The 22,271-nt window shown below is 45.2% G+C and overlaps 2 protein-coding genes across 2 annotated transcripts; both read right to left on the bottom strand.

The window, feature by feature from the left end:
* Positions 1-5,162: 5,162 nt before the first annotated feature.
* Positions 5,163-15,187, bottom strand: LOC142908569 (uncharacterized). The gene is made up of 2 exons (XM_076059328.1): positions 15,179-15,187; positions 5,163-7,134 (listed from the first exon to the last, which is right to left on the bottom strand). The coding sequence occupies exons 1-2, from the start codon at positions 15,185-15,187 to the stop codon at positions 5,425-5,427; spliced, it is 1,719 nt and encodes a 572-aa protein (XP_075915443.1). The 3' UTR covers positions 5,163-5,424.
* A 1,671-nt stretch (positions 15,188-16,858) lies between these two features.
* LOC142908570 (uncharacterized) lies at positions 16,859-18,688 on the bottom strand. Its single transcript, XM_076059329.1, has one exon. It carries the CDS (start codon positions 18,686-18,688, stop codon positions 17,375-17,377), a length of 1,314 nt encoding a protein of 437 aa, XP_075915444.1. The 3' UTR covers positions 16,859-17,374.
* Between the last annotated feature and the right edge of the window lie 3,583 nt (positions 18,689-22,271).

Raw genomic sequence — 22,271 nt, forward strand, 5'->3', positions numbered from 1 at the left:
ACAACCCATACACACCTTTGGGGAGCGATGCTTGTAACCTTGACCTGGGAAAGGGTCCACATCCATAATGTCCCCCCATGAGGTCGACTGGCAAGACGACTCCCGGCCTACGAAGAACAGAAAATTCATTCAAAGGACGAGTAATGAATTAGAGAACGAAGGACATGGAGTTTCACAGAACTAATTTTAAGATCCCTGTAATTACCTCTTAGCACACAACAGGACCTGCTATTGAGAAATATTCATCACGTAGCAGTAAAACTTTACAAGTCATTTTTTTTGTGGGCATGCTGAGACTATTAAATGCATAAGCTTGAGACATCTGTTTAAACAAGGATGGCTGAAACTCAGATCTAAACCCATCGTCTCTGCCACACTCGATCATTACGTCTTCCCATCACCACCAAGCCATGTCTACTAAAATTAATTGATCAAGGACCCTCCTCTGCATATAAGCCACGTGATGCAGGTATCAGGGAACTTACCCTCATAGTCATCCAAGATCTCAGCCCACTTGATTTGTCCGTCCATGTTGTTACAAAGGAGTAGATTCTGTTTGAAGTTGGATGGTCTGGGGAGGTTGGAACAACGCTCGGATTTAGCAACAATTTGAATCACTGATCCTCTCAATTATTACATATTTGACCACTCACTGTACCAATCCAATCACTTCCCTGCCAGTTGCCTTCAAGCCCACTCACTCGCTTGTTTGCCCACTCATGCGTGTGTCCATCACTCATTCATCCACCAGCACCAACATGTTTATTCCAACTGCCCATTGCATTAAACATAATCGCCAGACTTAATTATATTTAATCTCTAATCCAGACATGCATCTAAATGTACACCCTATTTGTATTAATCGAATATATGATCAAGCCCCTCCCCCCCCCCCCCCCCCCCCCCCCGGTGATTTCATAAAGCAGTGCCTCATCAAAGTCACAGAAATAATGTGCCCGGAAAAAGTGCAGGATTTCAACAGCGTGAGCTTATGCAGAAATACAGTGATGCAGAGAATCGAGGACTTGTCAGCTAACTTGAAACTTCAGCTGAGAGACAAAGCTTGTGCTTTTGATTTTTACTCGATAGCATGCGATGAGAGCACATGCCACAGACACCGCGCAGCTGTTAATTTTTTTGCGGGGAGTAGATGATAATTTTTGCTGTACGGAGGAACTGCTTGATATGATGAGCCTAAAAGGCACAACGACGGGTAGAGATATTTTTGAAGCTGTGTCAGAGGCAGTTGAAAAGATGGGGCTTAAATGGGACAAGCTCTGTGGAGTAACAACGGATGGAGCTCCGGCCATGACGGGCGAGCGCAAAGGAATGGCATCGATGGTGTGCGCCAAGGTAAAAGAGAGCCTAGGTGAGGCTTTTAGGATGCACTGTATAATCCACCAAGAAGCACTGTGTGCCAAGACTGTCCAGCTGGGCGATGTGATGAACACCGTTGTAAAAAATGTCAACATAATTCGAGCTAGAGGACTGTACCACAGAGAATTTCAAGCTTTCCTATCTGATGTGGATGCTGAATACGGGGATGTACTCTACCACTATGATGTGCGCTGGCTCAGCCACGGCTCTGTGCTGCAGCGGTTTCATTCGCTGAGATCAGAAATCGACCAGTTTTTGAAAGAGAAGGGCCGACCTCTTCATGAACTGAGTGACCCTCTGTGGCTGGCAGACCTGGCATTTTTAGTTGATCTTACTCATCATTTGAATACACTGAACAAGAACCTACAAGGCAAAGAACAGCTGGTGCCACACCTGTATGCGCACATGAAAGCCTTCTGCGTAAAGCTCCGCCTGTTTGAGACACAACTACGAAGCTTTAATGCTGCACACTTCCCTGCGCTGTCTGAAATCAAGTCTGCTTTTCCAAAGGACGACCTTTCTGATAAAAAGGAGAAATGTGTCTGTGATTGTATCTCTCGTGACAGAATTCAACCAGCGTTTCCAAGATTTTTCTGTCATTGAAAAACAAATCAAGCTGTTCTCGACCCCCTTCCTGGTGGATGCAGAAGTGGAAGAGAGTCTGCAGTTAGAACTGATTGAAATGCAATGTGATGATTCTCTGAAGAGTCAACATCAGCTTCTCTCCCTCCCTGACTTCTATCAGAGTTTGGATAATGCCAAGTTTCCTCTGATGAGACGCCACACAGAAAGAATGATGAGCCTATATGCTTAGTTTTTTTCGGTAAAGTCACGTTGAAGAGAAACAACGTGACTTTACCAAAAAAACTAAGAATATGAATTACTGCAGTCACGAAAGCTTTAAATCTAAATGATGAGCCTGTTCGGCTCAACATACATATGTATGTTAAATCAGAACAAAAGCAGACTGAGAACCAGAATGACTGATAGCCATCTCTGTGAAGTCCTTCGTGTCTCAACCACCAAACTTTCTCCTGACATGTCAGCCATCCTTCAATCCAAAGGACAGCATCACTGCTCCCACTGAGTGCAATGTTCTTCACATTATAGGTGAGTTAGAAATACACACAGTATTCATGTGTCAATGTCACCTCTAGTGTGTGGCCCGGCCTTTTGTTTATTTTTCTGTATTTGGCCCTCACTAAAAAAACTTTGGACACCCCTGGTGTAGTGTATAGTAGTGTAGTGTATAGTGGAGTGTATAGTGTAGTGTATAGTGTAGTGTATAGTTTAGTATACTAGTTATCACGTGACTAGTGTAGCTAGCCAGGTGGTGACCACACTAGTGCGTGCATCTCCACTCGTCCGTGTCTGCAAGTAAGCGCTCGTGTGTGTATGTGCACCCGCGTGTTTGTTCGTGTCTGCATGTACGCACACTGTTGCACGTGGTTCGCTCGTGTGGGTGTGTAGTGGAACGCACTGCTCATGAAAACGTTGCCTCGTTACGCGGTAAATGCTGCGGCACAACAGGAGGGAACTGCAGGGATGAGGCTCTCCACTCTTGATGCCGTGAATTAAAACAGCGCCAGGGTGGAGCGTCCCGTCCCTACAGCTCGTAGCTGTGACGGAGCGAGAGTGATCAGCGGACAGCCACCATGGTTGCCAGGTAAGGGGAGACTTCACCCGGAACTCTCCTCCACACGTGTTCCCCTTGAACATTGTCGCAAGAAACATACGATCAGGAATCTTTAAAATATCCGACCTTTGTTGTTCCGCAAGAATATTAACGCTCAAACTCGCATCGAAACTCTTCATGAATTCACTTGGTCAAACAGTTCAGGTACTCGGCAAAGCATTTCACCACCTGGTATGTAACAGTTAAACAATCTACTCCAAATCAACACCGAAATGTCAAATTATCATCCACCGTTGACTTCCACATCGATGGAAGCCATTTACCATGACGTCCAAGCCATTAAACACCGGAACAACGAACGTGCCATTCAAGTACATCTTGAAACCCATTATCTGAAGTTGTTTGTATTAAACAATAACTAAATAATAGAAACACGTTTACAATATTGAGCGAAGTTATAGTCACGGACTTTTTACAACTTTAGCTCAACAGGACCACAAAAGCTCGGATGTGGTGCATAATAAATGAATCAATCTGATTGAAATCATGAACTGGCCAAACACTTTTCGATTTCAACATCACCTTATACAAGAATAACATTTTAAATATAAACGCACAACTTTATCTATCTGTGATGAGCGCTGCACTTTCCGTTGTTTTCATGCAGGGGGCGCTGCAAACCTACGCACCCCCTGCATGGACGACGGAGGCGCAGGGACAGACGTTCGATTACGTTGGAATCGATCTGCAGACGGCGGTCTTCTCGCACGGCCAGCTCCGTGTCGCCTTATCTCGATCCCGCAATCCCAAACAGGTGAAAGTCCGCATCGAACCGAACCCCCGGCAAGGCCGTCTACTTAACGACGAGAGAAAATTCACACGAAATGTCCTTTTCAATGAAGTCTTCCAGATGTAAATTGATACAAGCTTTTAATGAGGAAATAAAATCATCTAATTCAAAACACAACACAATTCAAAGATGTTTCATTTTAAAACTTCAAAACGGAGCATGGGGCACTTGCGTGAATGCGTCCTTAGTGTGCAAATGTTGTGACTTTCCTGGCCTGAAGGCCGTCAATGTGTTGGACCCTTAAATGGTGCACAGCGTCTCAACAACAGCAGTGGGGTTTGCTTCAACCGATGGTTACGAACATCCAGACGTGAATCAGCAAGGTGCATTTCTAGTCCCAGTTAGACAAAATCTACGTCAACACGTAAGACAAAACTACAATTCGTGTTGTAGAGAATGTACCTCCTCCTATACGTGTAGCTTTTAATTGGTATGCCTTGTAACTGATGAATGATCCGAGCGTGCTACCTATTTCAAAGACAATGAGTTGCTCCAGATGCTTCGTGGAACACAAAAACACCATTTCACCTGTATCACAAGAACAACGCGTCTCACCTGAGTTCTCTGTACAGGTTACTTTCAAACACACACACACACTTTGTCCTAACATCACTTATTCAATGTTTGACCCTTACAGATCAAATGTTACAAGTATGCACAAAATCAGACAAGTATACATTCTAAAATATTGAGAGGCATATTAACAAAATTGGATTACTTCAGTGAAATATACTGCATCACGTTACATCGTATTAACAAGAAGTTTTTTTAAAAAAGTTGCAGTCTTCTTCACAGTGCATGTAAAACATACTATTGTGTAATTCAAAACGAGTAGGCCATTGCATGCTGGCGTCTGAGTGAAATTGTAGCAAATTTTAAACATTACCTACAAACTACACAACTGAGATGACACATCAATCATCGCCCCCTACTGACAGGCTCTTGTCCACATGCAGGCCGGTGCAGGGCCACCACCTTGTGCCACACAGGGGCAGCTGCTACTTGGGGATGCTCTTCGAGTGTTTCAGAAGAGGTACGACACAAAACTCCGAGTTGCTGAGGCGATTAAGCAAGCACCGTGTAAAATCAATTATGATAACATAGTGAATGCTTGGGAGCTTATTGGCTCTTGCTCCTGGTTAGAGATCTACCCAACCCACAGGCCCACAAAGTGTTCAACTTCACATTCTTGTCATTAAAGGCCTGTGACAAAGGTGCATCTATTGTAGCGACATCGTCTCTGGCTTACACATCTACCGGGTCTCCACTTGACTTTGGATTGTCTCGGAGGAAGTCCATCCACACCTCCACTTCCACAAACTGCTGGGAGTTGCCTCGCTCTGCCTCACAGTCAGAATTCTCCTCCTGCTTCACGTTGCCTCCATTGATGTGAAGGTCCCATTTTGGAATTTAATCTTCATCTTCACATTTCACCTTCACTTCTTCCCTCTTCACCATCACCTCTTCATATTTCACCTCGATACCTTTAAGAGTGTCCAAGCTGGGATTTTTGTCCGGTTCTTGTTTCATGAGCGATGGGCTTATTGTGGCACTTTGACTTTCACAAGCTGATTTCAGATTCCACTCCTTGCAGATCCTCTGATGCTTCCGTGTTCTCTGGTGTGATGACTGTGCAAACATCATCCCACACAGAGTGTACCTCAAGGGTTTCTCTCCTGTGTGTTCTCTGGTGTACTTGAAGATTTGATGAATGTGCAAATGCCTTCCCGCACACACTGCACTTGAAGGGTTTCTCTCCCGTGTGTACTCTGGTGTTTTTTAAGAGCAGATGAATGTGAAAATGCCTTCCTACAAACACTGCACTTGAAGGGGTTCTCTCCCGTGTATGTTCTCTGGTGTGATTTAAGACCAGATGACTGTGAAAATGCCTTCCCACACACACTGCACTTGAAGGGTGTCTCTCCCGTGTGTGTTTTCTGGTGTGTTTTAAGAGCGGATGACTGTGAAAATGTCTTCCCACACACACTGCACTTGAAGGGTTTCTCTCCCGTGTGTGTTGTCTGGTGTTTTTTAAGAGCAGATGACCGTGAAAATGTCTTCCCACAAACACTGCACTTGAAGGGTTTCTCTCCCGTGTGTTCTCTGGTGTTTTATTAGATGAATCTGAAAATGCCTTCCCATACACACTGCACTTGAAGGGTTTCTCTCCCGTGTGTGTTCTCTGGTGTTTTTTAAGAGTAGATGAATCTGAAAATGTCTTCCCACACACACTGCACCTGAAGGGTTTCTCTCCCGTGTGTGTTCTCTGGTGTTTTTTAAGAGCAGATGAATCAGAAAATGTCTTCCCACACACACTGCACAAGAAGGGTTTCTCTCCCGTGTGTGTTCTCTGGTGTGTTTTAAGAGCAGATGACCATGAAAATGTCTTCCCACACACACTGCACCTGAAGGGTTTCTCTCCCGTGTGTGTTCTCTGGTGTGTTTTAAGAGTAGATGAATCTGAAAATGTCTTCCCACACACACTGCATTTGAAGGGTTTCTCTCCCGTGTGTTTTCTGGTGTGTTTTAAGAGCAAATGAACCTGAAAATGTCTTCGGACACACACTGCACCTGAAGGGTTTCTCTCCCGTGTGTGTTCTCTGGTGTCTTTGAAGATGAGATGAATCTGAAAATGCCTTCCCACACACACTGCACTTGAAGGGTTTCTCTCCTGTGTGTGTTCTCTGGTGTGTTTAAGAGCAAATGAATCTGAAAATGCCTTCCCACACACACTGCACTTGAAGGGTTTCTCTCCCGTGTGTGTTCTCTGGTGTCTTTGAAGATGAGATGAATCTGAAAATGCCTTCCCACACACACTGCACTTGAAGGGTTTCTCTCCCGTGTGTGTTCTCTGGTGTGTTTTAAGAGCAAATGAATCTGAAAATGCCTTCCCACACACACTGCACTTGAAGGGTTTCTCTCCCGTGTGTGTTCTCTGGTGTTTTTTAAGAGTAGATGAATCTGAAAATGCCTTCCCACACACACTGCACTTGAAAGGTTTCTCTCCCGTGTGTGTTCTCTGGTGTGTTTTAAAAGCAGATGAATCTGAAAATGTCTTCCCACACACACTGCACTTGAAGGGTTTCTCTCCCGTGTGTGTTCTCTGATGAATTTTAAGAGCAGATGACTGTGAAAATGCCTTCCCACACACAGTGCACTTGAAGGGTTTCTCTCCCGTGTGTGTTCTCTGGTGTTTTTTAAGAGTCGATGAATCTGAAAATGCCTTCCCACACACACTGCACTTGAAGGGTTTCTCTCCCGTGTGTGTTCTCTGGTGTGTTTAAGAGCAAATGAATCTGAAAATGCCTTCCCACACACACTGCACTTGAAGGGTTTCTCTCCCGTGTGTGTTCTCTGGTGTCTTTGAAGATGAGATGAATCTGAAAATGCCTTCCCACACACACTGCACTTGAAGGGTTTCTCTCCCGTGTGTGTTCTCTGGTGTGTTTTAAGAGCAAATGAATCTGAAAATGCCTTCCCACACACACTGCACTTGAAGGGTTTCTCTCCCGTGTGTGTTCTCTGGTGTTTTTTAAGAGTAGATGAATCTGAAAATGCCTTCCCACACACACTGCACTTGAAAGGTTTCTCTCCCGTGTGTGTTCTCTGGTGTGTTTTAAAAGCAGATGAATCTGAAAATGTCTTCCCACACACACTGCACTTGAAGGGTTTCTCTCCCGTGTGTGTTCTCTGGTGAATTTTAAGAGCAGATGACTGTGAAAATGCCTTCCCACACACAGTGCACTTGAAGGGTTTCTCTCCCATGTGTGTTCTCTGGTGTTTTTAAGAGTCGATGAATCTGAAAATGCCTTGTCACACACAGTGCACTTGAAGGGTTTCTCTCCTGTGCGAGTTCCCTGGTGCTGTGTCAAATTTCCAGTCCAATCAGTGCTGTATGCAGGCTGGTCGCATTGTTGACTTGTCGTCCCGGCTTGCTGTGCTGAGTGCATTTGCTCCATCAGACCAGCGTGAGCTGCAGACAGAAAATAAGAATATCCACACCATCGACACGTCAGTATCGAGCCATGGAGGAATGAATATATACAGTCACACGTGACTTACACGTCTATATTCATTCATGTATTCATGACTAGCTGTACTACCCGGCTTCGACCGGGACTTGGATCCACCACGTTCGGCCGCCTTTGTCTCCCCAGTGGCGATGTTCATACCACAGCAGTTACTCGTTTTAGGCTGAGTCGACCTACGGGAGACCCAGAAGCGGTTGAAATAACTGTCGCCGGTGGTGGCCGTGAGCGAGAATCGAACTCGGGTCGCCGGGTTCGTAGCGTAGCGTAGCGCTAACCGCTACACGATAATGCGTTACGCTTCCACACACACACAGACACACACACAGACACACACAGATACACACACACACACAGACACACACACAGACACACACAGACACACAGACAACGCTAACCGCTACACTACAATGCGTGACGCTTCCACGTGCGCGGGTCACGTGACAGATTTGACGTCACAGCTCACTTGCCGTGCAAAAAATCTATACATTATTGAGCTCCCCCCCCGCTAAAACAACACAAAAGTGTATTTGTATAATGTTTGCACGGTGTACAGTCTGGAAAGTACCCACATGGCAAATTTCCAGTTTGTTGCATGTCGGGAAGTACGCTAAACATTTTGAACAGACAACACACACAATCACAACTTTGCCTTTTATATATATTTGGAGATGCAGTGAAAAACTTTCCCAAATTCATCACGCGGTTTCAGTTTTTTGATTTTCAGTTTGATTTATTTTGGTTATAGTCCCGTGAGCCATTCGGCTCTTGAATCGGGTGCAACCACAACAAGCAACAAAACAAAAACACGACCAAGAAAAACATCTTACAGTGACTATGTGTGACTGTGCAAACAGCACTGTCATGGCACGCAATGAGAGGGCAAATGTCATAAATATTCCTGTAAGCCCTCGCATCTTCAACATTAATGTTGCCATAGAAACGTTGTGGGGTGTTTTGCTTCATTGTAAAAAAGATATTATCTGTTATTTTAATTTTATTTTCTATCTACGTGACTTTACCGAAAGAACCAAGAATATTAATTCCTGCAGTCACCAAAGTTTTAAGTCAAAAATTCACACACGTTGACAAAGCCTCACCTTGTGTTGTTGTGGGCAGGTCGCTTCTGATAACAAGAGCGGTATAGCAGCTCAAGCGGGCTTGGCCTGCTAACAAAAGAAAATGAAAACTGCGTGAATATTTACAATAAAACAAAGTTACAAAGTGGCGAGCCGGGTGAAGACAAATTAAATTTAAGCGAGATAATTAAAGTGAATGCAATCAGGCGAGGGCAGGAGGCAAGGCCCCGCGTGGCTAGGCCCCGCGTTGTAAAGTTCCAACCTGGACATCGATTCCCATGCTCGCTGCTACTCAACTGACATCCCTACGAGAGAGAGAGGCTCTACCTTGGTAAACAACAACTACCACCACCACAACCACCACCACCAACACGATAATAATTTCTCAACTCGGATTTCAGTGCAAGAGCGAAGCGATCGCTTCCTGTTACTTCGTGACGTCACGCGGCAGCTGCAGGTGACATGACGTCACGTCCGGGGTACAAGACACTCCTCTCCCACGAGCGGCTCCGTAACTGAATAAATTATGTTAATGAGCCCGGGCCATATGTCGAGAGATGGGGGCGTGGCTGCTGAACCCGTCCCAATAAACTCGCGACGGCTTTCACGAAAACATGTTAATGAGCCACCAGTCACTGGGCGTAGCTTTGCCCAAATAAGGATTGTACCAGAACAGATATCGGCAGTAACCAACCAGAGGTGACGTCACGCTCAAGGGCGCGGTGGACGGGGGTGGGGTGAATACCTTGGTGACATGACGTCACTAGCGAGGCACACCTCCCCCTGGCGTTTCACAGCGATGAGGTCATGCTGAGTGGTGACGTCACAGAGCGGGAATGGAGTTTAAGTTGATTTAGATTCATTTTCCATTGCTCCATCTCTTGAACAGAGACCCCTTGCGTGCGTGAGCTCAGCAACTACAACGTGGACATTACTGTGTGTACACACTGTTTCTGTGTGTACACACTGTTTCTGTGTGTACACTATGTGTATACACTGAGTGTGTGTACACTATGTGTATACACACTGTGTGTATACACTGTGTGTGTGTACTCTGTGTGTGTACACTGTGTGTATACACTGTGTCTACATTGTGTGTGTGTACACTGTGTGTGTACACTGTGTGTGTGTACACTGTGTGTGTGTACACACTGTGCCTGTATCTCTGTGTGTGCCTGAGTCTGTGTGTGTGCCTGTGTGTGACACCTGATGATTGCTTGTGTTGCAGTCGAAACGTCGTGAGAATTTAATTGTTTTATATTTTTGTTATTTTGTTTCCCTTCTACATGACTTTACCGAAAGAACCAAGAATAAATATCAGCTCTATGTTTTCAAGTAAATACAATTTGGGTAGTGAATAAATTATAGTCTAAAGAAGCTACACATGACGAATTGTAGGCAATTATAGTTATAATCAGACTTTTTTAAACAATCACGTGGTCCCTGTAGTCGCCGTTAGAGACGCAAAATCTGCTTGAAAACAGTTCAACATATATGAATACATTGATTCGAATAAGCAGAGTTAATTTCCTATTCATGGCATGCCAGCTATGTTTCAGTTTTCGATATCAACATCACCTTATAAAAGAATAACATTTAAAAAATAAGTGCACAACTTTATCCGTGATTAACGCTGCACTTTCTGTCGTATTCCTGCAGGGGGCGGTGTAAACCTACACCCGCCCCCTGCATGCGAACGACGGACGCGCAGGGACAGACGTTCGATTACGTTGGAATCGATCTGCAGACGGCCAGCAGCTCCGTGTTGCCTTATCTCGATCCCGCAATCCCCTACCAGGTGAAAGTCCGCATCGAACCGAACCCCCGGCAAGGCCGTCTACTTAACGACGAGAGAAAATTCACACGAAATGTCCTTTTCAACGAAGTCTTCCAGATGTAAAATGACCTTTTAATGAAGAAATAATGTAAATCAAAACACAACACGATTCAAAGATGTTTCATTTTAAAACTTCAAAACGGAGCATGGGGTACTTGCGTGAATGCGTCCTTCGTGTACAAATGTTGTGACTTTCCTGGCCTGAAGGCCGTCAATGTGTTGGACCCTTATTGGTGCCCAGCATCTCAACAGCAGTGGGGTGTGCTTCAACCGATAGGTACGAACATCCAGACGTCAATCAGCAAGGAGCACTTCCAGTCCCAGTTAGACAAAATCTACGTCAACACGTAAGACAAAACTACAATTCGTGTTGTAGAGAATGTACCTCCTCCTATACGTGTAACTTTCAAGTGGTATGCCTTGTAACTGATGAATGATCCAAGCGTGCTCCCTATTTCAAAGACAATGAGTTGTTCCAGAGGCAGACGCTTCGTGAAACACAAAACTACCCTTTGACCTGCATCACAAGAACAACGGGTCTCACCCGAGTTCTATGTACAGGTTACTTTCAAACGCACACACACGTTGTCCTAACATCACTTATTCAATGTTTGACCCTCAGACAAAATGTGACATGCACGCGCACAATCAGACAAGTATTCATTCTAAATAATTGACGGGCATATTAACAACATTGAATTACTGCAGCGAAATTGACTGCATCACGTTACATCGTATTAACAAGAAGCTATTTTAAAAATACGCACCGTCTGCTTAACAGTGTATGTACACCGTACTATTGTTGCGTCATTCAAAACGAGTAGGCCGTTGCATGCTGGCGTCTGGGTCAAAATGTAGCAAATTCTAAACATTACGCTACAAATAATAGATCACGGCACTTCGATGGCAACACAAGCAATCGTCATCAGGTGGGACAAGCACAGCAGCAATAAGAAACTGCTGGAGTAGGCGCCTACTACTTCAGCAGTTTCTCTTGCTGTGGTTGTCCCACCTGATGACGATTGCTTGTGTTGTGATCTAAACGCCGTGATCTGTTGTTTCTACCCACGTGGTGACTTCACTGAAAGAACTCAAGAGTGTGGATTCCTGCAGTCACGAAAGTTTTGAATCAAGATTACCTACAAACTACACAACTGAGATGACGCATCAATCATCCCCCCCTACTGACAGGCTCTTGTCCACATGCAGGCCGGTGCAGGGCCACCACCTTGTGCCACACAGGGGCAGCTGCTACTTGGGGATGCTCTTCGAGTGCTTCAGACGAGGTACAAAACTCCGAGTTGCTGAGGCGGTTAAGCAAGCACCGTGTAAATGCAATTATTATGATAAAATAGTGAATGCTTGGGGGCTTATTGTCTCTCGTTCCTGGTGAGAGATTGACCCAACCCACAGGTCCACAAAGACTGGCTGCTCTTACTCTGCAGGATGAACCTAGGAGCTGAGTGTTCAACTTCACATTCTTGTCATTAAAGGCCTGTGACAAAGGTGCATCTATTGTAGCGACATTGTCTCTGGCTTACACATCTACCGGGTCTCCACTTGACTTTGTATTGTCTAGGAAGTCCACCCACACCTCCACTTCCACAAACTGCTGGGAGTTGCCTCGCTCTGCCTCACAGTCAGAATTGTCCTCCTGCTTCACGTTGCCTCCATCGATGTGAAGGTCCCATTTTGGAGTTTCATCTTCATCTTCACATTTCACCTTCACTTCTTCACTCTTCACCATCACCTCTTCCCTCTTCACCATCACTTCTTCCCTCTTCACCATCACTTCTTCCCTCTTCACCATCACCTCTTCATATTTCACCTCGATACCTTTAAAAGTGTCCAAGCTGGGATTTTCTTCCGGTTCTTGTTTCAAGAGGGATGGGCTTATTTTGGCACTTTGACTTTCACAAGCTGATTTCAGACTCCACTCCTTGTGGATCTTCTGATGCTTCTGTGTTTTCCGGTGTTCTATAAGATGTGATTGCTGTGCAAACGCCTTCCCGCACGGAGTGCACCTGAAGGGTTTCTCTCCCGTGTGTGTTCTCTGGTGTATTACAAGAGTAGATGAAAGTGTAAACGCCTTCCCACACAGAGTACACTTGAAGGGTTTCTCTCCCGTGTGTGTTCTCTGGTGTGCTACAAGAGCAGATGACTGCGCAAATGCCTTCCCACACACACTGCACTTGAAGGGTTTCTCTCCCGTGTGTGTTCTCTGGTGATCTACAAGAGCAGATGACCGTGTAAATGCCTTCCCACACACACTGCACTTGAAGGGTTTCTCTCCTGTGTGTGTTCTCTGGTGTGTTACAAGAGCAGATGACTGTGAAAATGCCTTCACACACACACTGCACTTGAAGGGTTTCTCTCCCGTGTGAGTTCTCTGGTGTTCTACAAGAGCAGATGACTGTGAAAATGCCTTCACACACACACTGCACTTGAAAGGTTTCTCTCCCGTGTGTGTTCTCTGGTGTATTTTAAGAGCAGATGGCCATGCAAAAGCCTTCCCACACACACTGCATTTGAAGGGTTTCTCTCCTGTGCGAGTTCTCTGGTGCCGTGTCAAATTTCCAGTCCGATCCGTGCTGTATGCACGCTGGTCGCATTGTTGACTTGTCGTACCGAGCTGTGCCGACTGCCTTTGCTCCATCAGACCAGCGTCAGCTGCAGACAGAAAAAAATAATATCCACACCATCTACACGTCAGTATCGATGCACAGAGGAATGCATATATAGTCACATGTGACTTACACGTCTATACTTATTCATATATTCAGGATGTAGTAAAAAAGTGTCCCAAATTCATCACAGGGCTGTTATGGCACACAATGAGAGGGCAAATGGTTACACACATGCCTGGAAGCCCTCGTATCTTCAAGATGAATGTTAACCCAAAACTCCGAGCACACAATTTCGGCTGTCTGGCTACAAAAGGAATATTTATGAGAGCTAAATTCAGCTGACATAGCAAAGGGTGTTGAAAACAATACTATTTGTGTTATGCAGAAATTCATAAATTAATGTTCAATCGCAACTTAGAGGTGTGAATCCAGGCTCAGATGTCCTTAAATGCTGGGATGAACAGTTCCGACTTCAGTTGCATGTGTGTGCTGTGTTAACTTCCTGTTTCCATTCATATAAAGAGTTCCAGAGGAAAACAAAAGTAAACTATTGTTACGCTATAACCTCCGTGTTCAACAGAGTTAATAGACGTTACTGCAAACACAAACTGTACACTGTCACTGGGTAAACAGGCGGTGGCGTGTCTAGAATCACGCCTGGCCACCTTCATCTGCTTGGCATGAATACTTCCTCGCTCCACCAAGTAATTAATTGAGGATCAACGAACATATTCGAGGCTAACTGGAGTTTGCCTGTCTCTCTCCGTGGTGAGATGTTAACTACCTCACCTGGTGTACAGGAAGTCGTGGGTTCGATCCCGACCCTGACGCCTGCTGTATATTTGGAGTTTGCGCGTCTCTCCGCTGAGCGTCTTTGACCGATAGACATTGACACACGTATTCTTGTTGATTTCGGTAAAGTTACGTAGATAGAAAATAACAATAACAGATAATACAATTACATTAAATAAAGACCACTTGTGTTGCGATCAAAACGACGCGAGTTGTTTTTCTTTATTTGAAGTTATTCATTTATTTCATTGTTATTTTTATTCAATTTTCTATCTACATGACTTTACCGAAAGAACCAAGAATATTAATTCCTGCAGTCACCAAAGTTTTAAGTCAAAACATTCACACACGTTGACAAAGCCCCACCTTGTGTTGTTGTGGGCAGGTCGCTTCTGATAACAAGAGCGCTATAGCAGCTCAGGCGGGCTTGGCCTGCTAACAAAAAAAACTGCGTGAATATTGACAATAAAACAAAGTTACAAAGTGGCGAGCCGGGTGAAGACAAATTAAACTTAAGTGAGATCATTAAAGTGAACGCAATCAGGCGAGGGCAGGAGGCAAGGCCCCGCGTGGCTAGGCCCCGCGCTGTAAAGTTCCAACCTGGACATCCATTCCCATGCTCGCTGCTACTCAACTGACATCCCTACGAGAGAGAGAGCGAGGCTCTACCTTGGTAAACAACAACAACAACCACCACCACAACCACCACCACCACAATCGCAATGAGAATTTCTCACCTCGGATTCCAGTGCAGGAAGCGATAGCTTCCTGTTACCTAGTGACGTCACGCGGCAGCAGGCGTCGTGACGTCACTTCCGGGGTACGAGACACGCTCCTCCCACAATGAGCGGCTCCGTAAATAAATAAATAAGAGGTTGAATAAATTATGTTAATGTTGCGCCCAAATGTCGTGAGTGCTGAACCCGTCGCAATAAACTCGCGACGGCTTTACCGGATACATCATGTTAATCAGCCGCCAGTCACTGGGCGTAGCTTTGCCCAAATAAGGATTGCCACTGGAACGATATCGGCAGTGACCCAAGCGGAGGTGACGTCATGTTCAAGAGCGCGGTGGACGGGGGAGGGGTGAATAATTTGGTGACATGACGTCACTCGCAAGGTACACCTCCCCCTGGCGTTTCACGCAGGGTGGTGACGTCACAGAGTTGGAGTTTAAGTTAATTTAGATTCATTTTCCATTGCTCCCTCCCTTTGGTGTGTGAGCTCAGCTACAACAACGTGGACATTATTGTGTATACACTGTGTGTACACTGTGTGTGTGCACTGTGTATGTACACTGTGTGTATACACTGTGTGTCACTGTGTGTCGCTGTGTCACTGTATCACTGTGTGTGAGTACACTGTGTGTGTGTACACTGTGTGTGTACACTGTGTGTGTGTACACAATGTGTGTATGTACACTGTGTGTGTACACTGTGTGTGTGTACACAATGTGTGTATGTACACTGTGTGTGTGTACACTGTGTGTACACAATGTGTTTGTACACTGTATGTGTACACAATGTGTGTGTACACTGTGTGTGTACACTGTGTGTACACTGTTTGTGTCCGCATTGAACCGAACCCCCGGCAAGGCCATCTACTTAATGACGAGAGAAAATTCACACGAAATGTCCTTTTCAATGAAGTCTTCCACATGTAAATTGATACAAGCTTTTAATGAGGAAATAAAATCATCTAAGTCAAAACACAACACAATTAAAAGATGTTTCATTTTAAAACTTCAAAACGGAGCATGGGGTACTTGCGTGAATGCGTCCTTCGTGTGCAAATGTTGTGACTTTCCTGGCCTGAAGGCCGTCAATTTGTTGAACCCTTATTGGTGCACAGCGTCTCAACAACAGCAGTGGGGTTTGCTTCAACCGATAGGTAACGAACATCCAAACGTGAATCAGCAAGGATGATTTCTAGTCCCAGTTAGACAAACTCTACGTCAACACGTAAGACAAAACTACAATTCGTGTTGTAGAGAATGTAACTCCTCCTATACGTGTAACTTTCAAGTGGTATGCCTTGTAACTGATGAATGATCCGAGCGTGCTCCCTATTTCAAAGACAATGAGTTGCTCCAGAGGCAGACGCTTCGGGAAACACAAAAGTACCCTTTGACCTGTATCACAAGAACAACGGGTCTCACCCGAGTTCTCTGTACAGGTTACTTCCAAACACACACACGCACTTTGTCCTAACATCACTTATTCAATGTGTGACCCTCAGACAAAATGTTACATGCACGCGCACAATCAGACGCGGTATTCATTCTAAATTATTGACGGGCATATTAACATTGAATTACTGCAGCGAAATTGACTGCATCACGTTACATCGTATTAACAAGAAGTTATTTTACAAATACGCACCGTCTGCTTAACCGTGTATGTAAAACGTACTATTGTTGCGTCATTCAAAACGAGTAGGCCGTTGCATGCTGGCGTCTGGGTCAAAATGTAGCAAATTCTAAACATCACGCTACAAATAATAGATCACGGCGTTTCGATGGCAACACAAGCAATCGTCATCAGGTGGGACAAGCACAGCAGCAATAAGAACAAACTGCTGGAGTAGGCGCCTACTACTTCAGCAGTTTCTCTTGCTGTGGTTGTCCCACCTGATGACGATTGCTTGTGTTGTGATCTAAACGCCGTGATCTGTTATGTTTCTACCCAAGTGGTGACTTTACCGAAAGAACTCAAGAGTGTGGATTCCTGCAGTCACGAAAGCTTCGAATCAAGATTGCCTACAAACGACACAACTGAGATGACGCATCAATCATCGCCCCCTACTGACAGGCTCTTGTTCACATGCAGGCCGGTGCCACCACCTTGTGCCAAACAGGGGCAGCTGCTACTTGGGGATGCTCTTCGAGTGCTTCAGACGAGACACAAAACTCCGAGTTGCCGAGGAGATAAAGCAAGCACTGTGTAAATGCAATTATAATAAAATAGTGAATGCTTGGGAGCTTATTGTCTCTCGCTCCTGGTTAGAGATCTACCCAACCAACAGGTCCACAAAGACTGGCCGTTCTTACTCTGCAGGATGAACCTAAGAGCTGAGTGTCCAACTTCACATTCTTGTCATTAAAGGCCTGTGACAAAGGTGCATCTATTGGAGCGACATCGTCTCTGGCTTACACATCTACCGGGTCTCCACTTGACTTTGTATTGTCTAGGAAGTCCACCCACACCTCCACTTCCACAAACTGCTGGGAGTTGCCTCGCTCTGCCTCACAGTCAGAATTCTCCTCCTGCTTCACGATGTGAAGGTCCCATTTTGGAGTTAAATCTTCACATTTTACCTTCACTTCTTCGCTCTTCACCATCACCTCTTCACATTTCACCTTCACCTCTTCACATTTCACCTCGATACCTTTAAAAGTGTCCAAGCTGGGATTTTCTCCCGGTTCGTGTTTAATGAGGGATGGGCTCATTGCGGCACTTTGACTTTCACAAGCTGATTTCAGACTGCACTCCTTGTGGATCTTCTGATACTTCTGTGTTCTCTGGTGTACTTGAAGAGTTGATGAACGTGCAAACGACTTCCCGCACAGAGTGCACCTGAAGGGTTTCTCTCCCGTGTGTGTTCTCTGGTGTGTTTTAAGAGTAGATGACTGTGAAAATGTCTTCCCACACACAGTGCACTTGAAGGGTTTCTCTTCCGTGTGCGTTCTCTGGTGTTTTTTAAGAGTAGATGAATCTGAAAATGTCTTCCCACACACACTGCACCTGAAGGGGTTCTCTCCCGTGTGTGTTCTCTGGTGTTTTTTAAGAGTAGATGACTGTGAAAATGTCTTCCCACACACAGTGCACTTGAAGGGTTTCTCTCCCGTGTGTGTTCTCTGGTGTTTTTTAAGAGTAGATGAATCTGAAAATGTCTTCCCACACACACTGCACCTGAAGGGTTTCTCTCCCGTGTGTGTTCTCTGGTGTGTTTTAAGAGCAAATGACTGTGAAAATGTCTTCCCACACACACTGCACCTGAAGGGTTTCTCTCCCGTGTGTGTTCTCTGGTGTTTTTTAAGAGTAGATGAATCTGAAAATGTCTTCCCACACACACTGCACCTGAAGGGTTTCTCTCCGGTGTGTGTTCTCTGGTGTGTTTTAAGAGCAGATGACTGTGAAAATGTCTTCCCACACACACTGCACCTGAAGGGTTTCTCTCCCGTGTGTGTTCTCTGGTGTATTTTAAGAGCAGATGACTGTGAAAATGTCTTCCCAAACACACTGCCCTTAAAGGGTTTCTCTCCTGTGTGTGTTGTCTGGTGGGTCTCAAGAACTGATGACCATGCAAATGCCTTGTCACACACAGTGCACTTGAAGGGTTTCTCTTCTGTGCGAGTTCTCTGGTGCTGTGTCAAATTTCCAGTCCGATCCGTGCTGTATGCACGCTGGTCACATTGTTGACTTGTCGTACCGAGCAGCTGCGCTGACTGCCTTTGCTCCATCAGACCAGCGTCAGCTGCAGACAGAAAATAAGAATATCCACACCATCTACACGTCAGTAACGAGCCATGGAGGAATGAATATATACAGTCACACGTGACTTGCGCGTCTATATTCATTCACGTATTCACGACTAGCTGTACTACCCGGCTTCGCCCGGGACTTGGATCCACCACGTCCGGCCGCCTTTGTCTCCCCAGTGGCAATGTTCCCACCACAACAGTTACTCGTTTGAGGCTGAGTCGACCTAGGAGAGGCCCAGAAGCGGTTCAAATAATCGTCGCCGGTGGTGGCCGTGAGCGGGAATCGAACTCGGGTCACCGGGTTCGCAGCGCGGCGTAGCGCTAACCGCTACACTATCGCTCCCCACAACACACAAAAAAACACACAGACACACACAGACACACACACAGATACACACACAGACAACGCTAACCGCTACACTACAATGAGTGACGCTTCCACATGCGCGGGTCACGTGACAGAATTGACGTCACAGCTCACTTGCCGTGCAAAAAATCTATACATTATTGAGCTCCCCCCCCAAAAAACACAAAAGTGTATTTGTATAATGTTTGCACGGTGTACAGTCTGGAAAGTACCCACATGGCAAATTTCCAGTTTGTTGCATGTCGGGAAGTAGGCTAAACATTTTGAACAGACAACACACACAATCACAACTTTGCATATTTTTATATATATGGAGATAAACAGTAAGAGCCAATTTGTTAATCCATTGCCGGACGAGGGTCTCCCCACGCCGCCCCGGGTCGTGATTTGACCATACTTCACCACGCTCGTCCGTGTGGCGGCTTGGTGGAGGAGGGTAGCGCAGACGTGGGAGCGTAGTGACATTGTACTCTACAATGGATGTTGCCCCCACCGCTCCTATGCCGCTCACCAACGTTGCACAGTCCCGCAGCCGCCTGAAACAACAACAAAGTCCCATCACAAGGGAGAAACACACAAATAGAGATTCACTTCGAGTACACTCACCACCACGTAGCTGTCAACCCACTATCAATCAGTGCCCCTACCTTATTACAGATCAATTCAGACCATATCGGCCACCACGTGTCTTTATAAATATCAACGTTCGTCCTACGAAGTCCCATCACAATGTAGAAACACAAATAGACAATATTGTTACCAAAGCATGTTTTTTTGCCCGTATTGAAACGGCTGTACCCCGTATGGGCGTGAAAACTCAATGTCTCTGTACAAGAATACGGGGTAAACCGTACGGGTTATGACAGCTGTGATGCATCAAAAGATAACTTGACCCGTGGTTGTGTTACCTCGTTTAACCAAAGGCTTCAAACTCGCGTGGAACAGCCCGAAACCCAAAGCATGAGGACAAATACAAAGACGGGTATATCACGAGAGAAAAAAACCCCTACATATTTACCAATAACACTGCCCTTAAAAGTAAATTCTGTGGTGCATAATCGGGCAATGGGCCTTTTTCATAACGCCTTTGTTACTGACGATTGTATTTCAGCCTTTCTTCTTACGACTGCTGCCTGTGTATCTTACTGTGAAAACAGTTCCACAAAGCATGTATAAATGTTTATTTTCTTTGTGACAGACTAGGCCCGAGACGCCAGGGAGGGCCTGAATGGCCTGGATTGCCTACCGAGGAGACGCCTTCCCCGGCGGGGAGCAACCACAGCCTGCGGTGTCACCGCCGCAACGGGGGTCACACAACACCGGATTTTTTTTGTGGTCAAAATTTTAAAACCAAAACACCCACTTACCAGTTCGCGTGAGTTCAATGCTGCTCAGAGTTTTAAGGGGCGAGAGGAATTGTTCGTGCAAGTTTAGGGGTGGGTGGGTGGGGGTGGGAAGTCGTTATGTTCCGAACAGTTTAGAAGCGTCCTGGGAGCCGCGCTAGAGGCGTCAGCCATTGGCACTTGGGAGCTACCACTCCCAGCCAAGGGTTGACGCTCAAACTATCAATCTTATACTTTCACTTCCATCACATAATTTGAATCGTATTTACTCAAACAATATATGCTGAATGATCTACTGTGATAGTCACGGTCGCTCCGTTATTGTATTGCTGTTGTAGATGTATATATTTATATATTTAAAAAAAAATATTACCGGGTCTGCGACCCCCCCCCCCCCTATTTAAAGCGGTAAGTTGGTTTGTTCCAAATGATGACGTTCACACAACGCGATCAAAGTTCGGAACGCTCTTGCAGAATTGTACAACATTTAACTCCGACAGTTATCGCGATATGGCGATACTACGATATTACCTAATCATATCCAACAAGCGTATCGTACATTTTTTTCCACACGGCACGTGCACACACTCAAAGCACTTGCAATTCAAATTTCTATTTAAAGCTTTCGTGACTGCAGGGATTCATCTTCTTGGTTATTTTGGTAAAGTCACCACGTAGAATGGAAACAATAAAATAATAAAAAAATTATTTTGATCCCCTGCCGATTTTGTACGTTTGCCCACTGACAAAGAAATGATCAGTCTATAATTTTAATGGTAGATTTATTTGAACAGTGAGAGACAGAATAACAACAAAAATCCAGAGAAACGCATGTCAAAAATGTTATAAATTGATTTGCATTTTAATGAGTGAAATGAGTATTTGGCCCATCAGAAAGATTTCTGGCTCCCAGGTGTCTATGTGTACACTGTATGTGTGTACACTGTTTGTATACACTGTGTGTGTACACTGTGTGTGTACACTGTATACATTGCGTGTACACTGTGTGTGTATACACTGTGTGTGTGTCACTGTGTGTCACTGTGTCACTGTGTGTGTATACACTGTGTGTGTGTACACTGTGTGTATGTACACTGTGTATACCCTGTGTGTACACTGTGTGTGTGTACACTGTGTGTATACACTGTGTGTGTACCCTATGTGTGTACGCTGTGTGTACACTATGTGTATACACTGTGTGTGTACACTGCGTATGTGTACACTGTGTATAAATTGTGTGTGTACACTGTGTGTGTGTACACTGTGTGTGTGTACACTGTGTGTGTACATTGTGTACATTGTGTGTACACTGTGTGTGTACACTGTGTGTGTACACTATGTGTATACACTGTGTGTGTGTACGCTGTGTGTGTGTACACTATGTGTATACACTGTGTGTGTGTACACTGCGTATGTGTACACTGTGTGTATAAATTGTGTGTACACTGTGTGTGTACACTGTGTGTGTACACTCTGTGTGTACATTGTGTACATTGTGTGTGTACACTGTGTGTGTGTACATTGTGTGTGTGTACACTGTGTACAGACACTGTGTGTGTACACTGTGTGTGTGTACACTATGTGTATACACTGTGTGTGTGTACACTGCGTATGTGTACACTGTGTGTGTGTACAGTGTGTGTACACTGTGTGTGTGTACACTGCGTATGTGTACACTGTGTGTGTACAGTGTGTGTACATTGTGTGTGTACATTGTGTGTGTACACTGTGTGTGTGTACACTGTGTGTGTGTACACTGTATACACTGTGTGTGTGTACACTGTATACACTGTGTGTGTACACTGTGTATACCCTGTGTGTCACTATGTGTACACTGTGTGTATATACACTG

Source organism: Petromyzon marinus, unplaced genomic scaffold, assembly GCF_048934315.1.
Source record: "Petromyzon marinus isolate PM22_M1 ecotype Great Lakes invasive population unplaced genomic scaffold, UKy_Petmar_22M1.pri1.0 PM_G_Scaffold_1, whole genome shotgun sequence".
In the NCBI taxonomy this organism is placed as follows: Eukaryota; Metazoa; Chordata; class Hyperoartia; order Petromyzontiformes; family Petromyzontidae; genus Petromyzon; species Petromyzon marinus.